This window comes from Cucurbita pepo, chromosome 3 (assembly GCF_057944985.1).
Source record: "Cucurbita pepo subsp. pepo isolate OVF chromosome 3, ASM5794498v1, whole genome shotgun sequence".
NCBI lineage: Eukaryota > Viridiplantae > Streptophyta > Magnoliopsida > Cucurbitales > Cucurbitaceae > Cucurbita > Cucurbita pepo.
Genome location: NC_141800.1, coordinates 1,185,894 through 1,207,530, shown reverse-complemented (window position 1 = coordinate 1,207,530; position 21,637 = coordinate 1,185,894). Strand labels below are relative to the sequence as shown.

Here is a 21,637-nt window from a genome sequence, read left to right as displayed (position 1 = left end):
GGTTGGGCCCATAGTTGAACCCATTAGTCTTTTTGGCCCATATCAGTCGACCCGGCCCGTATCCAAACCAACTGGACCATATAAGACCTATAGCTACATAATTTTTTTTTTTTTTAAAGAAATTTCTAAATGATTAATTCTCAAAAAATATATATATATGTAATTAGAAAATTTTAATTTGTCATGATTTGAATTATTCAATCAAATAGTATTTTTAATTATTAAATCAAATATTTATAGAAAAATTAGCATAAATTTCTAGAATTACTTTAATTTATTTTAAACTATAAGAAATATAATACAAAAGACAAAGTTACAAGGTGTGTGTGTGGGGACCAAGTGAACATTGGATTCGAACTATGAGACACCGGCAAGCCTGTTACTATTATTATATTTTAATAAATTAAAAAAGCAATATTATTAGTAGATAAAATATAGTGTTAACGATGTTGATGCGACGTCGTATGAGGGCATTTGACTTTTGACTACAGTTGCGGGGTCCACGACATGCTCAGGCAGACTTCAGACCGTGGCTCAGACTCGGGTGCTATTCGATTGAAGTTGCACACGTGGGAGAACGTCCTCTGTTGGCCCAATTTTTATGCTTACGTGGACAAATGCACCAAATCGTTGGTGAACTCATCAACTCGATCACTTTTTATTTTATTATTTTATTTTGTCGTTCGAGGAAAAATGAAATTTCGTTAAGGGTCCCATTTAGATTTTGCTTTTTTCTTACTTATTTTTTAAATTACATTACACAAGAAATATTTGTGGGCTCGCCTCAACGGTCTTTTCACTCCCCCACCCCTTCAATATAAATATTCATGCAAATAAATATATACCGTATTTAATTTTTAAACCGGATGGAGGTATAGAAGTTTTGAGAATTTAAGAGAAGGTCACGGCGAATTAGACATACAAATGCTCCTTTTAATATATTTTTCAAGTCTTCTTACAAATACAAGGCTTTATATAACCTCAAAATGAAATTATTAAAGGCATTCCCAGATCGGTAACATTCATACTCAAAATGTAATTGTAACCTAACTAAAGTAAATAAAACCTCTTAAAATACATTAATGAAATACAATAACTCTAAATTGTAAATGAAACTTCATTCTTCTTCGATGTAGCATGAATTGAAATATCTTTTGATAATTTCAACAATATTTTCTTCACATCTTCATTGAAGCATATTGTATGATTGATGTCTCTTGGTTCATATCAAGCTGAGTCGTTTATCATCACGATAGGTGTCAAGTGGAAGTGGAGTGATGTATGCAACTGAGTCATCCTAACAGACCGGTAGACTTGAACCTTGTTCTCAAGAGAAGGTCACGGCGAGATGAGCCATTTATCATCACGATAGGTGTCAAGTGAAGTGCAGTGATGTATGCAGCTGAGGCATCCTAACAGACCGGTAGACTTGAACCTTGTTCCTACATGACCCGATCAATTTGATTAGGCACTCGCAATCTATTTTCATTGCTAACTCTCTGACAACGTGAAAAAACCAAAAACAGCTCTGCCCTCCCTCTCTATCTATCCAAGGGATGTGCATCGAAGTTACAAAATTTTACTCTCCAATCAATATGGGATCTCTTCGATGTCTAATTCTAATACTATTTATAATAGCCCAATTTCGATGTCTAATTGGACATGGAATCTCCCGAAGGGAAATGGTGGGATGGTGGGGGAGGGGTGTTTTTTTCAGAAGCAATCAGTCTCTTTTTCCAAAAGGACAGTTTTGTCCACAATAAAAAAAAAAAAAAAAAAAAAAAAAAAAAAAAAAAAAAAAAAAGTAAATTGAGGGAAGTTTAAATTAAAGGTGTGAGTGAGTAGTGGGATTGGATATGGACCGGACAGCCGGGTAGACTGACCACATCACGCTCCCCTCCTTCCTTTCATTTATTAAACCCTATTATAATGTATACGTATACGGACTCTTGGACCTAGCCTTCAACTAAGTAGAAGTATATAATATTATAGTATACGCGTCTGTACTCATCATTGGTATAAATATTCCAAGACTCATGAAACACACAAACATAACAGTATAACAGTATTTGATGTCCTTCTCACAGTTTGTTTTGGTCTGTTGTATTTCTGTCAACTTCGGAATTCATCTTCCATAGCTTCCAAACCAACTTTATTTGTTCAACTTGGGGTTACTGAAATCCAAGCCCTCAACATAAGACATGTCTTCGAATCCCCCATTTTAGCTTTCGTCTTCTCTCTGAATATTCACATCCCTTTTGCAGGCTCAAAAGAGATATCCATGGCTCAAAAGCACTTACACGAGCTTCTGAAAGAGGATCAACACCCCTTTCTCCTCGCCAATTTCATCGCCGACAGACGTTCTCTTCTCAAACGCCCTTCCCCCAAATCTCTTTTCCAGCTCAACCGTCCAAAACCCATTTCCGATTCCTCTGATTTTCGCCGGAATTTTTGCCGGAGTGCTTGTTTTTTCTCTTTCACTCACTCCCCTGATCTCATAACCTCTTCGCCGCTCTTTGAATTTCACTCTCCGGTCAAAACTCCTTGTCGAAACCACAATGGCATTTTCCTTCATGTTCCGGCTACGACGGCCGGTCTTCTTTTGGAAGCTGCTTTGAGAATTCAGAAACAGTCAACGGCTGCGAAATCCAAGTCCCTTGGCAAATCGAATGGCTTAGGGTTTTTGGGTTCTTTTCTTAAGCGTTTGACTCATCGTGGCCGTATTCGGAAGCGAGAGATCTGCAGTGACGGCCGGAAAAACGGTTACCGTGGCAGCCCGCCATTGCCGGCGAACGAGAACGACTCTGTTTCTCGGCAGAGTAATTTATGCAATAGCCCTTTTCGATTTGTGCTTCAATCGAGCCCTTCCCCCGGTCACCGGACGCCGGAGTTCTCTTCGCCGACGTCTTCTCCGGCTCGCCGGAACCATCAGGTCTTACTTATTTCGTCACTGTTTTCTTTTCATCTTTCAATGTCATGGCATACAAATTGCATTTTTATGAACCGGGGTTCACCAGCAAACGACCAACTGACGGCAGTGTTATGTAAATTCTCTAAAATTACCGCCGGAATGTTGCAGTCTCCGGCGTTAAAACACGTCAACCCCACCAAAAGCACTGAATTTTGGCGAGCAAACTAATAATTCGTTCATTTTCAATTCCATACACACTTTGGTTTACCAAAACCAACTAAATTAAAGACCCTTTTCACAAGCATTTTTGTTTCTCAGTTTGTGAATCATTCTTTGCCCTGTTTTTACACAAATTACAGGTCAAAGATGCAGAAAGCTTGAAGAAATTTGCAGTTGAGGATGAGGAGGAAGAGAAAGAACAGAGCAGTCCTGTGTCCGTGTTGGATCCTCCGTTCGAGGAGTACGATGAAGGACATTATGAGGATGATTACAATTTGGATCGCAGCTACGCCATTGTACAAAGTATGTAAGCATGATTCAACCAAACAGCTAATCTGGATGTAAATTTGGGCCTGTTTTTGATCTGCTCATGTTAATATTTGTCCTGTTTTGTTCAGAGGCGAAGCATCAGTTACTGAAAAAACTTCGAAGATTTGAGAGACTAGCAGAACTAGACGTAGTAGAACTCGAGACGTTTCTACTAAAGGACGAGGACGAGGACGAGGACGAGGACGAAGATGAACTCAATGATGACACTAACATTGCTCATCTCGACGACGACGAAAGCCATGACATCATAGAACACAACAATGGGAGCTCAAGGTTCCAAATTCCTCGGAAGCGACTCATCTACAATCTCGTTACGAAGGACGAGAGAGACGTGGTCGTGATCGAGAAGAGAGTGTTGGTGAGATCGGAGTTGTGGAAAGGGGTGGACACGAACGCTATCGACGTGATAACGAGGCAAGATTTGAAGGGAGAGGTTGATGGGTGGAGCAGAAATGGGGAGCAGAGAGGAGAAATAGCCATAGAAATAGAGCTTGCTATCTTCAGCTTGCTGGTGGAGGAAATGCAAACTGAGCTACATTGCTTAGCTCATTAACACTGCAATTGAGTGAGTGAGTAAATTAGTTTTAGGAATATAAAATCTGACTTTAAGAGCATAGGTTTAACATTTGTTTAGTAGAAAGATTAGGATGAAAGGGAGAACACTATGATTTGTAAATTCGTTATCCCTCCATATATTATCACGGTGAGTTTGACTCGTGAATCGCTAAGTCTTAGATACTATTCTCTTTAAGCTTTCCCTCAAGGTTTTAATACGCGTCCCATAGGGGAGAAGTAAATAAATGAACCTCTTTTCAACCAACTTGAGATCTCACAATCCACCCCTTTGAGCCCAGCATCCTTGCGGGCACTCATTCCTCTCTCCGATCGAGGGGTGGACACTGGACGATGTGTCAGGATGTTGGACTCCGAAGGGAGTGAATTATGAGATCCCACATCCATCTCACCATCGGTCCAACGGATTCTACTTGTGGTGAGGCAACTAAGTTTAACGAAGAAGTGACCATACATCGGGCCAATCTCTCTAAAGCGAGCCATTAGTTGGGTGACACCATATATATCTACATACATATATATATATATATATATGTATGAGATGTGGTCAAGTTCACACATAATTCATTGAGATGCCCCAGACGAGACGTTCTGACCACCGTTAGCATCCCCATTTGGGCCGCCGGTTCACGTCGGATACCGCTCTACCAAACTTTTTTTTACCCCCACCCCTAAATTTTATTGACTCTAATAATCAATATAACAAATTCATAAATATAATATTTTCATTAATTTTTTTGTGTCCCTAATCCTACATCTTTCAAAAATTATGATTTTGGCCCTACTTTTTTCATTTTATCAATTTACTTATTTTTTAATATATCTTTTACGTATATATTTTTGGTCTTCAAACGTATATATTTTGGTCTTCAATGTGTACACACCTTTTTAACTACATCCCATGTGTTTTAAAAGCTTAAATTTTATATTTAAAAATTGCATTCAATCGTAACAACTTTGAAACTCAATAATATTAAATTATACCATACATATATATATATAATATTATAATATTAAATTATACCATACATATATATATATATATATTTAAACTTTGTGGTGAATTTTAGTTATCCATTGTAATTTTAAAAAGTTTGATGCAGTAAATAGTTTTAATATATTTTGAGATTATATATCAATTTTTTATCTAATTTAAATTTTCTAATTTTATATCACATCATTTTTCATCTTTTATTTTAATAATTTTTTTTTTTTTAATTTAAGAATATAAATGAAATTGTTTAAATTGGAAGGAATTATTGAAAACACGACACAACCTTTTATTGGAAGGTTTGCGGAAAAAAAGGGAGTAGAATATGGAAGTTAATTTCAGCACGTGACTTTTCTGGCTGCACGTGGAATATAAAAATGTGGCCCAACAATTTGACCACGTGTTTAACATTACACTTTTTTTTTTTTTTTTTTTTCCTTGGAAAATAAAATTAATAAAAGATTCTCTAAATAGTTACGAATATAATATACAGCTCCGTGGAGTATCATTAGGGCATCCACATTTATTCTCTACCTAATGCCTTCTTCATCCTCCAGCTCAACCAATGAACACCTTCCGCCGTCGCAGAAGACGGCCTCCACGAAGCGGAAGGCCGGCCGGAAAAAGTTTCAGGAGACCCGCCACCCGATTTACAAAGGCGTCCGCCAGAGAAATGGAAAATGGGTCAGCGAGCTCCGGTGGCCCAACAAAAATTCCACCTTTTGGGTCGGAACTTTTTGCAGCCCGGAAATGGCGGCGGTGGCGTACGACGTAGTTGCCTTGACCATTAAAGGTGAGTCTGCACCACTCAATTTTCCAAATTGGACTCACTTATTTCCCAGAGTTACATCCTCGTCGTCGTCCATAAACGATATTCGAACAATGGCAGTGGAGGCAGCTGAGGCGTTTACATCGAGCAATAGATTATCGTCTTTGTCGTCGTCATCGTTATGTTCTTCTTTGACATCAGAGGAGAAGGTGACACCGAAAGTTTTAACGGATAGGTTGGTTTTGGATGAGGAGGAGGTGTTTAACATGCCGGCGATAATCGCTGATATGGCGGAAGGCTTGATTCTAACGCCACCGGGAATGAAGAAAGGTTTTAATTGGGAGGAGTACGAAGATACGGTGGAGTTGTCGTTATGGAACGACGACGGAGAGAAAAACTAGAAAATCTTGTTTACGCAAATGAATAAAATGGAGAAATTTCTCTTTGGAAAAAAAAAAAAAACAAATAATCTCCCCTTTACGAACATGAATTCTAAATATTTGCATTATTTTTGTTCGTAGATTGATTGAATTAGATGAATAAATTTTGTAATGTAAACTATGTTCATAAATGGAAATTATACAAAAATGTTTACGTGGTAATTTTATTATATAAAAATATATTATCGATTCGAACAACCTTCTAAAAACTAAATTTGTTACCAAATATATAATCGAAAACTTGTAATATAATTAATTTTAGGTTCACTTTCTAAACTAAACCTAAACAAACACTCTCACTTTTTTTATCCAAAAAAAAAATAGCCAATAGTATACATTTACGACCAAATTTTTCTATAAATCATTTAAGTTCACTCCAGCAGATATTGTTCGCTATAGTTTGTTGTGTATCATCGTCAGACTCATGAATTTAAAACGTATTTATTAGAGAGAGATTTTGACACTGTTATAAGAATCCAACCGATGTGGGATCTCACAACCCCCTTCGGGAGCCAGCGTCCTAGCTGGCACATCACTTGGTGTCCAGCTCTAATATCATTTACAACAACGCAAGCCCACTAGTAGATATTGTTCGTTTTGACATATTACGTATAATCGTCAGTCTCGTGATTTTAAAAACACGTTTGTTAGAGAAAAATTTCTACACTTTTATAACACCATGTCAATGGTTAAATATTACAATTCTATCGGACGTGGAATGTAATTTTATTATTATTGTTATTATATGGTAACATTAGCTATGATATTTAGTGGATTTGCTCAAATTTGAATTTTGGACTTTAAATCCCTTTTTAAGTGTTTGGTAACCCACCCAACAATATCTATGTTGGTGTGGTCGGTGTTTATTGACGCCTACCTTCATATACCCCACTCTCTTTAATAACGACACGTCGGTTCGTTTTTCTCCAACGCCAATCAATCAAGTCACACTCAACGATATGTCGGGTTCCGGTGATTAGAAACATGCGCCTGCCTTTTCTTTTGTTCAAGCCAAAGTGCCATCATTGGTCCCCATAGAGGAAAAAAAGAAGACAAATCATTGTTTATCTTTTTTATGAGCTCCATTTTTCACATGCCCTTAATTTTTATTTATATTTCTATTTAGATTAGATTAGACCAATATTCTTTTGCTTTTTATTAGCGCAACAACATTTACGAAAAACTTGAATATAACGTTGCATGTCTAAAGTTTTCACTAATATCATGACATACTCAAATAAAATGATAATCCATATTTTTCATATTTAAAGTCTGATTTCATTAACGATGATTATGAATTATCCATCATGTTTTTATAAAAGAATTCTTTTTTATATTTATCTTATCTCTCATATGATATCTATTAGGCTCCGACTTTTTACACAAACTTATCATCTAATTAACTTTGACCATGGTTAAATGGATCATTATAGGATACAAAACCATTTTTTTTTTCAAATTTAACTTGAAATGCATATTTATGTATAAATCAGTCTCTAAGTTAATAACGTGTAACTTTATTGGTAATTTAAAAATAATGACGTGTCGGTTTATGATTGGCTGAGTTTCTATGGAAAGAAAGTCTAAAATTGTGTATATTTTATAAATATTAAAAACAAATGTGTGACCACTCACAGAAAAAAGAAAAAAAAAAAAAAGGTGAGAAATAATAAAAATATTGCGCTCCTAAAGCTATAGTGAGGTGGGGCCATCACCAACAAAAATATATTAAGGTGCCCCATAGGCTCCGACATAAAAGCGAATTGGGCCGACCAGCCCAAGTGCTGGGCAGCTTTGGGCTTGGACGAACCAATGATAGTCCACTAACATTCTAATTTAACCCAAAACTTGGGCTTGGGCCCATTTAGGGCGGGCTTGGATAACCCATAGTCATTAATCTTGGGCCAGCCCAATATGTTTATGACGTATGTTTTAAAATGATCTGTTTGGTATTTATTTAAGGCGGAAATATATAAGATAGGAAATGTAAGCATGATGGTGGAAGAGTAATGATGATTAAGCTTAATTTGGTGGTTAAATCATCTTGTATCTCGCAATTATTACCCTAATTGACTTTCTCCATCCACAAATAAATTCCTCATTCCACTTCTATTTTTTCTTCACTATTATTATTTTATCATCATGGTAAAAAGGTAATATTTTGAAATTTACTAACTAATTCAAAATTAAACTCAATATATATATCATAAAAAGTGACATATTTTTAATAGGATGTGATGTGAAATACACAAAAAGAAATAGAAAGAAAAAAAAAATCAACTTTTTATATTATTTTGTCTTAGAAATTTTAATAATTTTGAAGTCAAACTTAGCTTATATACGTTGTATATATATATATATTAAAATAATAATAAATAAATAAATAAATAAAAGTAAGTTTGCGACGCATGAGAAAGGAAGGTGAGGGGTCGGTGTTACGTTTCTTCTGCAGACATTCCATTGCTCACTCACAACTTCTTAGCTCACAGAAGGAGTATGACATCTCAACAATTTTTTTTTTTTTTTTCCTTTTCTTTTCGTGTCTAATAGACACGGCATTTTCTCACAACATGTCACGTTACTTGTTAATTTCCGTATATTTTATTTTCACTCACATATATTTTAAAAAGAAATTTGTCACTTAATTATAGATTTTCGATGATTGAGCAAATGAAAAATAAGATGTATATTTGTTGGTATTGACAATAACTTTCAATTACTTTAAGCTTTTTTTAATTATCATATTTTCATAATTACTTTCATTTCGATGGGATCTTGATTCAATTCAGTATTCCTTGTTCACTCCAATGTCATAAATTGTTTTTTATTTTTTTTTAGAGGCATACCATTTTTTTCTAATAATTTAGAAAATTTAGCTATTATTATTATTATTATTATATATATATATATATATATATATATATATATATATATATATAAAAGTTGTTGGCACACAAACTTCATTTTTAGAAATAGAAATGAAGAAGTAAAATGTTGGTCAAAGAAGCTTACTTTCACACCAATGAATGAGCTTCTATACTAACTTCCCATTTTGTCTCATTTTTATCACACAAATTTCTTCTATATCATTTTAGTTTATCTTCACATTCCAATTAAAAATGTGACTAAAACCAATTTGAGAAAAATCAAAATGAAAATGATTAGCGTAAATCGAAGTGATGTTTGACCCACCCCTTTCGATGCTTAAGTCATAAAATGAAATTACGAAGTGAGCTCCAAGATCTTTCTAAATTAGGGGTATGCTTGAGAACACACCTAGAAGGAATTTGAGCCATTTTGGACCCACCCTCCTCGACCTTGATCGAAGTGGCCACGTGGGCTTTCGGTCCATGGCATAGTCGAGTATGTATCCCTTTTTATATCTTGTTCTCCTTTAGTCTTCTTCCAACCTTTATTACGTAAAATTAAGTCTAATTTTATGTATAAGTAGTCATTAATTTGATTATATGATACGAGTCAAACTAAAATTAAATTCAAATCAAAAATATAAAAGGCGTAATTTAACAAATTTTTGTTACATTTTAGAGTAGCATATAAATATTATTAAAAAGATAGATAAAATAGGAACCACACATATGCTTAGAAATTAAATTCCCTGTTGAATTAGAGCTCTCATTATCCAACTGACTTAACCTCCCAACTTGCTTCAGTGTGTGCTTTTGCTTTTTTCAATGGTTCTCCCATGGCGGCTGAAGAAGAACAAGAAGTATAGTTAAAGAAACTAATATGAAGGGTACCATATAACAGCACCTCCCTTTATATATATATATATATATATGGATATACAAAGTTTATAATTTTATACATAATATGTATATATATGTTTTTATGTTATATAGTTGTAAGTATATTATTAATGTTGTTTAGGGAAAGTTCCAAAGGTTTTGATCACCGCCGTCGTCGCGGTCGTCATTGCCGTGGACATTGAAACGGGGAGGGCTAAGAAGCATTCCTTCGGCCATGTTCATTAGAACATTAGGCATATCGAAGATTAAATCCTCATCAACGAACTGATTTCCCAATTCATTTTCGTTGTATCTTGTTCCGTACGCAGAGTTAGTTGCAGAGAAGTTACTACGGCCGCGACCGTTATTATTGCGTGCCTCCATGGCGGCTGCCGCTGCGCCAAGTGCAGCGGCGGCGGATGCGGCGGCAGCTTGAATATCAGAAGCAGAGCGAGAGGCGGGGACAGGGAGAGAAGCAGCGGAATTGGGGAAATTGAGCTCGGCGTCCTGGCCTTTGAGGGCGAGGGCTGCGACGTCGTATGCGACGGCGGCCATTTCAGCGGTTGGGAAGGTTCCTAACCAAATTCGGTTGGGTTTCCTTGGCTCGCGAATTTCGGAGACCCATTTGCCGGTGGTGCGCTGGCGAATGCCTTTGTAGATGGGGTGGCGGCCGGAGGAAGACATGGAGGTTAGGAGGAGGAGGAGGAGGAGGAGGAGGGAGGCGGCGGTGAGGTTGAAGAGGATGGTGGAGGGAAGCCATTTATGGGGGCGGGGAAATGGAGGGAGGAGGAGGAGTAGGAGAGTGCAGACCAGTTGGAGATGAACGGAGGTCTGATGAGCGTTTGGGTGGAAGGCACAGGCGGAGACAGCTTGGTGATTTTGGGGACAAAACACAAATGGATTTGTTTTTTTCAAACTTTTATAACGTCAAAATTTAAAGATACTATGGATATGGAATTTTAGTTCACAGATTTGGGGTCTAAATCTCAATTACGTGGACAAACCCAATTGGTCCAAACATTGTGGGAAATTACATTCATTTACCCCATCAAAAACCCTACTCATAAACACAAACCTAAAAAAAAAAACCCTAATTTTTAATTACATTACACACAAAACCCTAAATTTTCTTCCTAGAGGATCGATACATGAATAAACCATGAGAGTGATCCTAAGAATAGGGTACAAGAGTGTCCCAACAAGATGCACCTTCCTTTCTTGTGGCTCAATCATAGGAACTCTGTAATTAAGTGTGTTTTGCTTGGAACAATTCATGTTGAGCTGAGCATTTTCTTAGGATGCATGTAAGTGAGAACAAAGTATGTTGGAATAACTCGTGTTAGTCCATGGGTATAGTCTTCACTTTTAAGAACCAAAGAGTAGGTAACATGACCATGTCGTACATACTCCAGATTTCGAATCTTGGACATGATTCGTTACATTATGAATTGTATAAAAAAAAAAAAAAACATACGATAATGCAAGATAGAATTAGAGATGATAATAAAAATATGATGCTTTAATAGGTTTAATAACTTAGTCACATGATTAATAATGTATTAGTCTAATTGAGGAAAGTGATTGATATTAAACCAACCAGATGAAGAGATTAAACATTAAATCAAGACCAAAGTTATAGTGTAATCTACATCACAACTATAGGCTTAATTATATTAAATATTTGGCATTATGAAACCATCCTTAATTAATTAAAAATTAAACATGTAATTAGCGCCAAACCTATTAATTTATAAATCCTTGAAGGGATTAGCTTGCATGTGAAGTAAAAGAAACAGTAGATTAGTGAGAGACTAATCACCTAATTAAAACAGTGGTTTCTAACTTCACCATCATTATGTTTTATAGAAGTTGAAAAATGGGGTTTCTACAAAAATTAATATTATATATTACATGTAACTCCGTCAATAAATTCTTTTAATTTTATTCTCTAATGTTTGATGTTCTTTCAATTTTAGTAGTTACACTTTTTTTTTAATCTATTATATTGGGGTTGATTAGCTTTTGGGGTTTTGCCTCATAAATGAAAATCGTGCAATAGTTATGTAACATACGTTTAGGAATGTCCATATGATTTGATAATTTGACCAATCCAAAACATAAAAGTTGGGTCGGGTTAGGTGGGTTAGACTTTTTTTTTTTTTGTCAGGTCAACCCAACGAACTCAAAAATAGGGTTCTAGTCCCCCTTAACCCATCTCTACTCTGCTTTAAAAAGGATTAAGAAATTTTAACGTTCGTATCCTATGTTAATGATGCCTTATTATTCGTAAATATTTAATATTTGAATTTTATAAAATTTAGATACTCCTGTAACATGTATTGTGGATATGTAGGAGTTTAAAGTTGGGTTAGATTATGAACTCTATTAAAGTTGCTCAGGTCATTGACCTAACCAACTTAAAATTTTAGGTTGGACTGAAAGATTTTTCGAACCCAACCCATGTGTATCCCTAGTTTAGCCTAATTTTAAGTAATTTTCGAAAGTAATAATATTAGTTCTTAATTGTTACCCTGATTTCTCTCCCGCTTTAACTTCAAATAAAAAAATTTCACCTATTAGAGACCGTCTCAAAGAAACTGATTCTATCATTGATTTGCCCTAGACTAGTCTTAATCGATAAAGTTGAAAAGACGTAGAAGCGCGTGGAATTCTTTTCTTCTTCATGAGACGTGTTTGTTTAGAGTTGTTTCAAATTGTTACGATGTTAGATTCATGAACTCCCTTTTCATTTCTTTGTCATGTTGGGACATCAAAGACATTATTTTACTACTTTTTATTTTCTTTGAAGTTTTTGATGGTTTGAGATGTGTTCGTTTGAACTAATTCTCCCCAAGAAAGGGGACGGAATTTTCCTTTCGACAATCAACATATTATCTTTCTCCTTTTTATTTCAATTCTTTGAAATCAGTAATGACATTTACATTTATAAGATTAAAAATAAATATAATATTGTGAGAACGTGATCAGTCTCCCACACATTAAATTTAATGAGTCGATATTTATTTATCATGCATAACAATAACGTTGACTATATTAATCGATCGGTTCGCTACGTTGTTGAACGTGGTAGATTTGCATAAAGAAACAAACTTAATAACGGGTTTAACCACTCAAATCCATATTTATTAAATAAAAATTTATTATTTTATTTTTATTTTTTAATATTTCAACAATTCTCAAGGTAATAAATTTTAGTATTAATTTTCAGGGCCTTGGAAATGGCCCATGGCCATTGGGCTTGGGCTTGGGCTTGGGCTTTTTAATTTTTTTTTAATTTTTTTTTGTTTTGTCCTTTTCCTAATTTTGCTCTTTTGTTTGAAATTAAATATGGAAATCCCAAACTCAACCTTTCCATATTGGCATTGCTTTGCCTCACCATATTTGTTCTCTCTTAACCATTCTATTTCTTTTGGGTAACATTAATTATCAAATTCTCGCTAACAAAAATCTATCAAATTTCGAGACTTTTATCGTTGTTATTACTTGATGTGTTTCACACAATCCAACAAAAGATTAGCCTAATTTTTGGACTATATGAATTTTATTTTTTTCCATCCCTTTAAATATACTTTCGGTTTCTTTCCTATGGAGAATTTGGATTTTCTCCACATAGCCGTAATAGGTCTAGCTAGATTTTGAAACTAGACCCACTTGCGTTTTGATAAGATAAAAAGAAATCATACAAAAATTCACACAATTAGAGATAAAGCTTACAGCTTTACCAAAAGAATAACACGCTACATTATAACTTTTTATATGTCAAATCTTTCAATTTTTAACCCTAAAAGTGAAGAGACTAAAACGAGAATATTTTAAAATGTGTAGAGATGTTCTGAAAGGGAGACCAATTTTAGTGGTCGATGAGATTTGATGATTGAAAACAAAGACACTTTAGGCATTAAAAAGATGGTGGTTTAACTTTATTATGGAGTCATAACAGCTCAAGTCCACTGTTATACTAGCTAATATTATTCGTTTTGACTTGTTATGTATCGACGTCAGCTTCCCAATTTTATAACGCATATGTTAGGGAGAGGTTTTCATATCATTATAAAACACTTCGTTATCTTTTTCAACTAATGTGAGATCTCACAACCCACTGTAGTAGTTCATGATTATGAGGTCGTTTATATATGATGATTATTATTATTATTATTATTATTATTATTATTCCCTTAAAATCATTCTCTTCCCTTTTTCTTTGCTTTTGCCACCAAGCAATCAAACCCCATTTTGACTCTTTACTCTTTTCTTCTCAAATAAATAAATAAATAAAATATATTGGTTCTCACTATTGGTAATAGAGTAGTAAATATATAATAATAATAATAATAAAATAGCAATCAGTGTGGGTCCCACTCCTTTTCTGGGATCCGATTGTACAAAAAGGTGATTTTTCATTTTATAATTAAAAAAAGAATGGAAAAAATGAAAAAATAGGCAATGTTTAGTGGGTGATTGCCAGCTAAAAGGAGTGGGGGGGGCCAAATTGCAAAGAAAGGGGGAGAAACGTAAATAAGGAGAAGTTGAGGGGGGTGAGAAGAAAAGAAGAAAGAAAAAAGGGGCAGAAGGGGCAGCACCTGAACAGCGGAGTATAAGGGCCACTCGTGCATGCTTTTTGTTGTTATTATTATAAATAGGGAACTGTAGCGAATGCATGGATGGAACGTTCTGCTCTTCCAAAACAAAACTTACCCACTTCTCTCTCTCTTCCCCTGTTTCCCTCTGACTCTCTCTCTCCCACACGCTCTCAGATTCTCCTGCACTCTTACATCCCCCCTCTATCTATCTATCTCTTCCACTTTTTCTTTTCTTTTCTTTTCATTGCTTTCACCCCCACCCATTTACGCTTTTTCGAATCATCGAGTTTCTCTACTTTGTGTTCGATCTTACACGATATGTCCTAATTTTGCAAGTTTTCACGGGATGTATAGATCCTCGTTGAGATTTTGGAAAAAGGTGATGAATTGGACTAGGATATAGTAACAAATATTGTCTGTTTTGACCCGTTATGTATTGCCGTCAACCTTATGATTTTAGAACGCATCTATTATGAAAAGGGTCTAGCCCTATTCCGAAAATGCCTCTCACCGTCCGGTAACTGGCTTGTGGATGCCTATATAGATGTGTTGGCATATAAGTATGTGAATCTATGGAGTTTTGTAAGATCGTGATTTGTAAAAATAAGTGAGTAGGTCGAGAGTTCTTCGACATATCATTTCATAAAGTAATCCAAACTTTCCTTTTTCTTTCGTGTGATTCTTTATTATTAGGGTTAAGTTGCATGGTAAGAATCATTCCAGTTTGATATGATCAATCATACTTGTAAAGTAATTCGAGTCTCAAACGAGTGTTTTATGGAAATGAGTGAAAAAATGAAAGAAAATAGGTTGCTTTCTGGCTTTGTTGCAACCCATCAATGGCAATAAGCAAATTCACTGCAAACCAACTGAAAGAATGGAGCAAGTGGATCAGAACATGAGAACTTCTTCAGCACTTATGAATACTCTTTTGTACCTCTTGAGTGTTGAATGAGAAAGTGATGGGGGAAAGCAACAGCTCCATGGCTAACATTTAATACACAACACGTATCTAAATCTTTAATTCATAAATGGTCTCTTCAATAATGTCGCATTATAAAATACTTTTACACCAAATATGAGAGAGAAATATCGACCCATATACTCCAATCCTTAAAATCAATATCACAAACTATTAATGATTTATCGGGTAAATTTCTATCTATGAGATCCCACATTAGTTAGAGAGAAGAACGAAGCATTCCTTGTAAAAGTATGAAAACCTCTCGTTAATGGACAAAGAGTATGTGTCTCGAGACTAAATGCTCTGCAATAATAGATCGTGCGGTGTTTCGAGATGTTTTTTTTTTTTTTTTTTGACCGAGAGTACATAACTTGACTCGACACGGGTTTGAGAGGAAAAAAGTGAATGTTGATGGGTTTAAAATAATAAGGAAAATGGGAAGAGTACAAAAGGTGATGAGAGAGTAGATAGGGGAAAATATGTGCAATGAGGTTTGAAAAATCAGATGGGTCAGATGGGAAATGGTGGGGTTGTGGTTTGAATTCATTGACAAAGTTATTGAAAAGAAAAGGAAAAGGGAAGGGGCTCCACATGCATCAGAGCCACAGCCCAACACACAAACAGGCAGCCGATCACAGCCCCCTCACCCCTCTCAAACCCTCTCTTACCCTCTTCTCACTTATAGTACTTCTCTTCTTTTCAATTATTGCTCTTCCTTTTGCATTTCCTACGCCCATATCTCCTCCATTCCCCCTTCACCAAATATCAAATAATCTAACTCCCTTTTACTCTAGGGTTTCGAGTCCATGTTCGTATTATGGTACGATAATGTCGACTTTTTAATTCATAGCTTTACTTTACACTGTAATCAATAAACTCAATCTCTGTGAGATCCCACATCAGTTGGAGAGGAAAACGAAACATTTCTTATAAGGGTCTGGAAAACTCTCCCTAATAGACGTGTTTTAAAATCGTGAGGTTGATGACAATATGTAACAGGCTAAACGGATATATTAGCGGAGGGTTTGGGCCGTTACAAATGGTATCATAACCAAACATTGGGCGGTGTGCTGACAAGGACGCTAGGCCCCAAGGAGGGTGGATTGTGAGATTCCACATCGGTTGAAGAAGGGTACGGGCCGTGAGATCCTACATTAGTAGGAGAGTTGAACGAAACATGGCTTATAACAAGCTAAAACGGACAATAATTACTAACGGTGTGGACTTGGGCTGTTACAATCTCTCCATAGTATTAAGGTAATGGGATCCTCCTTGTATTCTTATGAAGGTAGGGGTGGTTTTGCTTTCAAAATGAACTAAAGAAAGTCGTGCGTAGACTATTTTTCAAATCCAGTCACTCGACTCAATAGCTTACGATCAAACCGACTGTATAAACACGAGCTAGTATCAATAATCATTCTAATTCATTAGAAAAGGTGGGTTGAAAATTTAAAAAAAAAAAAAAAAAAAAAAAAAAAAATTATGGAACACAAGGTTTTAAGGAAAATTATTAGAAAGAAAACAAGAATAAAAAAATACAGGGAAAAGAAATGGAAACTAAAAGGCGAATGTATGACCACTTTGATTCTGTGGTAGCTTGGGTTGACTATTCTAATTGACCAGGTTGACTGGAGTTGTGATTGGTGGAAGAGAAAGTTAATGAAACGACGCCGTGGTTGAAGTGGGGTGACATGGCAGAGCGCGTAGGAAAAAGAATGGGAATGCGACAAGTCAAAAAGTCAGAATCCTAAGCACCGTAAACATGAGCAATGCTCATGTGGCCACACCCACCTCGTCTTTACTCGACTTGTCGTTTGGTGTCCTTTTGCTCTACCAAAATTGTATCTACTAGGATTAGGTTTTCACACACTCATAAAAAAAAATGTTTCATTCTCCTCTTCAATTGATGTGGAATCTCACAATCCACCTCGGATCCAGTGTTCTCGCTAGCACTCGTTCTCTTCTCCAATCGATCTAGGACCCTTAATCCGCCTCCTTTTGGGGCCTAACGTCTTTGCTGGCACACCGCTTCGTGTCCACCTCCTTTCGGGGCTCAATCTCCTCGTTGGCACATCGTCCACTATCTAGCTCTGTTATTATTTGTAACACCTCAAGTCCACCGTTAACAGAAATTGTCCTCTTTGGACTTTCCTTCAAAGTTTTTAAAACGTATAGGTTAGTAAGAGGTTTCCACACTCTCGTAAAAAAAAATGTTTCGTTCTCTTCCATAACTGACATGGAATCTCACAAACCCTTTTATTTTTATGAGAACCCACAACTATTGAAGAGGGGAACGAGTACTAGCACCAGCGAGGATGCTAGCCCCAGAAAAGAGTGAATCGTGAGATCTTACATCAGTTGAAGAGGAGAACGAAACATTATTTGTAAGGGTGTGAAAAACTCTCTCTAGCAAATGCGTTTTAAATACATTAAGTGAAAGTCCGAAAGGAAAAATTCAAAGAAGACAATAGCTAATATAGTTCTAGCTCATGCTCGGCCGTTTAACCTTTACATCTAACTCGCGCCCTCTCGGAATGAAATTATATGAGAGAGAGAGAGAGAGAGAGAGAGAGAGAGAGAGAGAAAAGAAGAACATAGAGAGTGTTAGACATAGACATGGGACCATCGTCCTGACTCCACTGCGTAAATTCTAGCTTTTTCGTGGACGACAAGATCCGAGCCTGCCGCTACCCTTTCATTTCTTCTCTTCCCTTTTTTTTTTAATTTTCCATTTTTTTTTAATTTTTTTTTTTTTCTTCACCTCTTCTTTTTATCTCACACTCTCAAGCTTCCCATGGAAATGGATGATCAATATGCCCTCTCCGATCTCCGCCACCTCATGACTACACCTCCATCTCGCTCCCATTTCCCCTCTTCTTCCTCAATTCCCCACCATGATCTCTTCTCCTCTTCCTCCACTTCCTCCGCCGCCGCCGCCTTCCGCCACCACCACCACCACCATCATACCCCTTACGACCTCATCATGATGATGCCACGTGATCCTCTCCCCGACTTCCGCTCCGATTCCACTGCCACGCCCCCTGCCGTCGTCTCCGCTCCAACAGCTCCCACCGCCTTCGAACTCGAAACTGCCTCACTCGCTGCCGACTGCGCCACGCCCCGATGGCCTCGCCAGGAAACTCTCACTCTCTTGGATATCAGATCTCGACTCGATTCTAAGTTCAAAGAAGCCAACCAAAAAGGACCCCTTTGGGATGAAGTTTCAAGGTATCTATTTATAATATCTTCATGTTATTTAAAACTCCCTGATTCTTTCTTTTGGAGCATAAATTAAAACAAACAAACAAACATGTTCATTAATACACAACAAGTTCCGGAATTTGAGATTGGGTGTTCATTCCTTTTCTAATTTCGTGTCTCAAAAGAAGAAAAGTTTTGATTTTTTTGATTTTTTTTTAATTTTTTTTAAAGAGGGTTTTGAGTTTGGTTTCCAATGTTTTTAAATTTTGAAAATGACCATACACTCTACATGAATTCAGCTGCTTGGTTTGCTTTCTTAACGTTGTCTTAGAATCTACTTTCTAGAAAGAAGAGAGACAGGACTTGTGCCACTGTCTTTCACTCCAAAGTTTCCATTTTTTTTTTCTTTTTTTTTTTTCACTTTTTGAAATAATAATAATATAATTAGAGGGTTTTTGAAACCCAATTTGGTGATCTTGAAATTGATCAAAGCTTTGTTCTTGTTTATTGTTTGAAAAATGCATAGTTCTTGGCTTTGATTTTGGTTCTTGAGCAAGAAAGATGAAGATTTTGTTAGAATTTGGGGGCAAATGTGATTTTGAAATCTAGGGTTTTTTTTTTTTTTTTTTTTTTTTGTTTCTGACATGAATCATTAATAAAAATTGTTTGTTGATTAAAAAGATGTTGTTTTTGTTTCAGAATCATGGCTGAGGAACACAATTATCAAAGAAGTGGGAAAAAATGCAGAGAAAAGTTTGAGAATTTGTATAAATATTACAAAAAGACAAAGGAAGGCAAAGCTGGAAGACAAGATGGTAAGAACTACAGATTCTTCAGGCAGTTGGAAGCTCTCTATGGTGAAACAACCAATTCAGCTCAACTTCCAGATTCCCATTTTGTTGGAGACAGCAACCTTAGCTTCCAACAAAATGGGACTAACAATCCGACCATCGCTCTACCAATGAGCTACGAAGCTCAACAGAAGCATTACTGTGACAGCCTCAGCCTCTCTAACACGTCCGAGTTTGAAACCTCAGCCTCGTCTGATGACAACGATGACCTCGGCTCGGTTGGCATTATGGACAACGATTCGGTCGAGAAGAGACGGAAACGACGAGGCGGGAAATGCTGGAAGGCGAAGATCAAACAGTTTATCGACTCGCAAATGAGGAAGCTCATTGATAAACAAGAGGCTTGGTTGGAGAAGCTCATGAAAACTCTTGAACAAAAGGAAAAGGATAGAATGGTATTGTACAACGCATTGAATATGAATTTCAATTTCAATTTCAATTTCAATTTCAATTTGGATTTGAATTTGCAATCCTTTGATCCAATTATTTGTGTTTTTTTTTTTCAGATTCGTGAGGAGGAATGGAGGAGACAAGAAGTGTCGAGGATGGACCGAGAGAGGAGCTTTTGGGCAAAGGAGAGAGCATGGATAGAGGCTAGAGATGCAGCATTAATGGAGGCATTGCAAAGGCTAACGGGACGAGAATTGAGAGACTACAACTCGTCGCCCGACCACGGATTAATCGCACCGGAGCGTCATCGGAATAACAGCGATAACCAAAACGAAGACGGGAGCGAAATACTAAACAACAACACCGGTAGAGAACTAGTAGACAACAATAATTACCAAAGGAAAACAATAGATGAAGGCAACAAGAAACGCAAGGAGAATTCAAGATCAGCCACCACCTACAATCTTTACTTCCAAACAGATTCCTCCCTCTACAGCGGTGGAGGACCCTGCAGCGGTGGTGCCGAGATCAAAGAACAAAGTCCTAACAGCTCGAACGCTGGCGGTGGGGGCGGCGGGGGCGGAGGCAGCCATGTGGTGCAAGATAGTTGCTTTCGGTTCTTGATGGGTGAAGGTGATCAGTCTCAATCTGGTTTGTGGGAAAATTTTGGTCTGAAACTCAACAATGGAAGTGACCAAAGTTGAGCTAATGATGAAGTCATTATGCAAAACTTGAAAGACTTTGACAATGGAATCCATTACAGCTACATGGTCAGAGACAGAGAGAGAGAGAGATTCAGTGTCTGGTCTAGGGTTTAGCTTGTTGGGATTTGATAATTATTGAATATATTATATTAAGTTCATTGGGATTTCTTCATCCAACAATTATTATTGCAAATTAAATCAAATATTGTTTTTCTTTTTCCCCTCTTTTTTTTCTCTATTATTTATTCATAAATTACGAAGCTTTACGTGAGATTTCACATCGATTGGAGATGGGTACGAAGCCTTATTTATAAGTATGGAAAAACCTCTCATTAGTATTTATGTTTTAAAATTGTGAAGCTGACGGTGATACGTAACGGGTCAAAACATATAATATCTGCTAGCAGTAAGATTAAACTGTTACAAATGATATAAGAGTCAAAACACCGAACAATGTGTCAGTGAGAACGCTGGCCTCCAAGAGAAGTGGATTGTGAGATCTCACATCAGTTGGAGAGAGGAACGAAACATTCTGTATAAGAGTGTGGAAACTTCTCCCTAGTTGAAACATTTTAAAACTGTGAGACTGCCGGCAATATGTAACGAGTCAAAACGAACTATAACTGCTAGTGGTGAGATTTAGCGGTTGCACTTTCATCCAAATTATTATTTTTTTTCTAATTTTAACGGCAAATAATTAAGAAAAAGGAAATATATAATAATAATATATATGTCTGCATGGTCAATTTTTGCTGCTATGCATGTGCTTTCTAAATTTATTGCTAATTTTCTATCTTTGAGAAGACAAATATGTCTGTTCCTCACCAGTGTCTTCTTCCATTATTACATACCATTAAAAAAAAAAAAAAAAAAAAAAAAAAAAAAAAAACATCAATTTTACAATTAATTAAAAATAGACATCAATCAGATTTAAGTTTCTTAATAAC

The 21,637-nt window shown here is 36.3% G+C and overlaps 3 protein-coding genes and 1 pseudogene across 3 annotated transcripts; 3 read left to right on the top strand and 1 right to left on the bottom strand.

Moving 5' to 3' along the window:
- Positions 1-2,054: 2,054 nt before the first annotated feature.
- Positions 2,055-4,181, top strand: LOC111789613 (uncharacterized). The gene is made up of 3 exons (XM_023670239.2): positions 2,055-2,932; positions 3,271-3,433; positions 3,529-4,181. Exons 1-3 carry the CDS (start codon positions 2,282-2,284, stop codon positions 4,011-4,013), a joined length of 1,299 nt encoding a protein of 432 aa, XP_023526007.2. The 5' UTR covers positions 2,055-2,281; the 3' UTR covers positions 4,014-4,181.
- A 1,359-nt stretch (positions 4,182-5,540) lies between these two features.
- Positions 5,541-6,387, top strand: LOC111791628 (dehydration-responsive element-binding protein 1B pseudogene; annotated as a pseudogene).
- A 3,725-nt stretch (positions 6,388-10,112) lies between these two features.
- Positions 10,113-11,254, bottom strand: LOC111791840 (ethylene-responsive transcription factor ERF024-like). Its single transcript, XM_023673336.2, has 2 exons — positions 11,225-11,254; positions 10,113-10,669 (listed from the first exon to the last, which is right to left on the bottom strand). Exons 1-2 carry the CDS (start codon positions 11,252-11,254, stop codon positions 10,118-10,120), a joined length of 582 nt encoding a protein of 193 aa, XP_023529104.2. The 3' UTR covers positions 10,113-10,117.
- A 6,896-nt stretch (positions 11,255-18,150) lies between these two features.
- PTL (Duplicated homeodomain-like superfamily protein) lies at positions 18,151-20,910 on the top strand. Its single transcript, XM_023670720.2, has 3 exons — positions 18,151-18,772; positions 19,445-19,991; positions 20,103-20,910. The coding sequence occupies exons 1-3, from the start codon at positions 18,339-18,341 to the stop codon at positions 20,688-20,690; spliced, it is 1,569 nt and encodes a 522-aa protein (XP_023526488.2). The 5' UTR covers positions 18,151-18,338; the 3' UTR covers positions 20,691-20,910.
- The last annotated feature ends 727 nt before the right edge of the window (positions 20,911-21,637 follow it).

Excerpts from the sequence above, each read along its gene's own strand:
- PTL (XM_023670720.2), top strand. The coding sequence starts at position 18,339 with ATGGAAATGGATGATCAATATGCCCTCTCCGATCTCCGCCACCTCATG. Across the intron at positions 18,773-19,444 it reads CTTTGGGATGAAGTTTCAAG|AATCATGGCTGAGGAACACA; the intron begins GTATCTATTTAT and ends TTTTTGTTTCAG. Across the intron at positions 19,992-20,102 it reads AAAAGGAAAAGGATAGAATG|ATTCGTGAGGAGGAATGGAG; the intron begins GTATTGTACAAC and ends TTTTTTTTTCAG.
- LOC111791840 (XM_023673336.2), bottom strand. The coding sequence starts at position 11,254 with ATGAATTGTTCCAAGCAAAACACACTTAAT. Across the intron at positions 10,670-11,224 it reads CCAAGCAAAACACACTTAAT|ACCTCCATGTCTTCCTCCGG; the intron begins TACAGAGTTCCT and ends CTCCTCCTCCTA.
- LOC111789613 (XM_023670239.2), top strand. The coding sequence starts at position 2,282 with ATGGCTCAAAAGCACTTACACGAGCTTCTGAAAGAGGATCAACACCCC. Across the intron at positions 2,933-3,270 it reads CGGCTCGCCGGAACCATCAG|GTCAAAGATGCAGAAAGCTT; the intron begins GTCTTACTTATT and ends CACAAATTACAG. Across the intron at positions 3,434-3,528 it reads CAGCTACGCCATTGTACAAA|AGGCGAAGCATCAGTTACTG; the intron begins GTATGTAAGCAT and ends TGTTTTGTTCAG.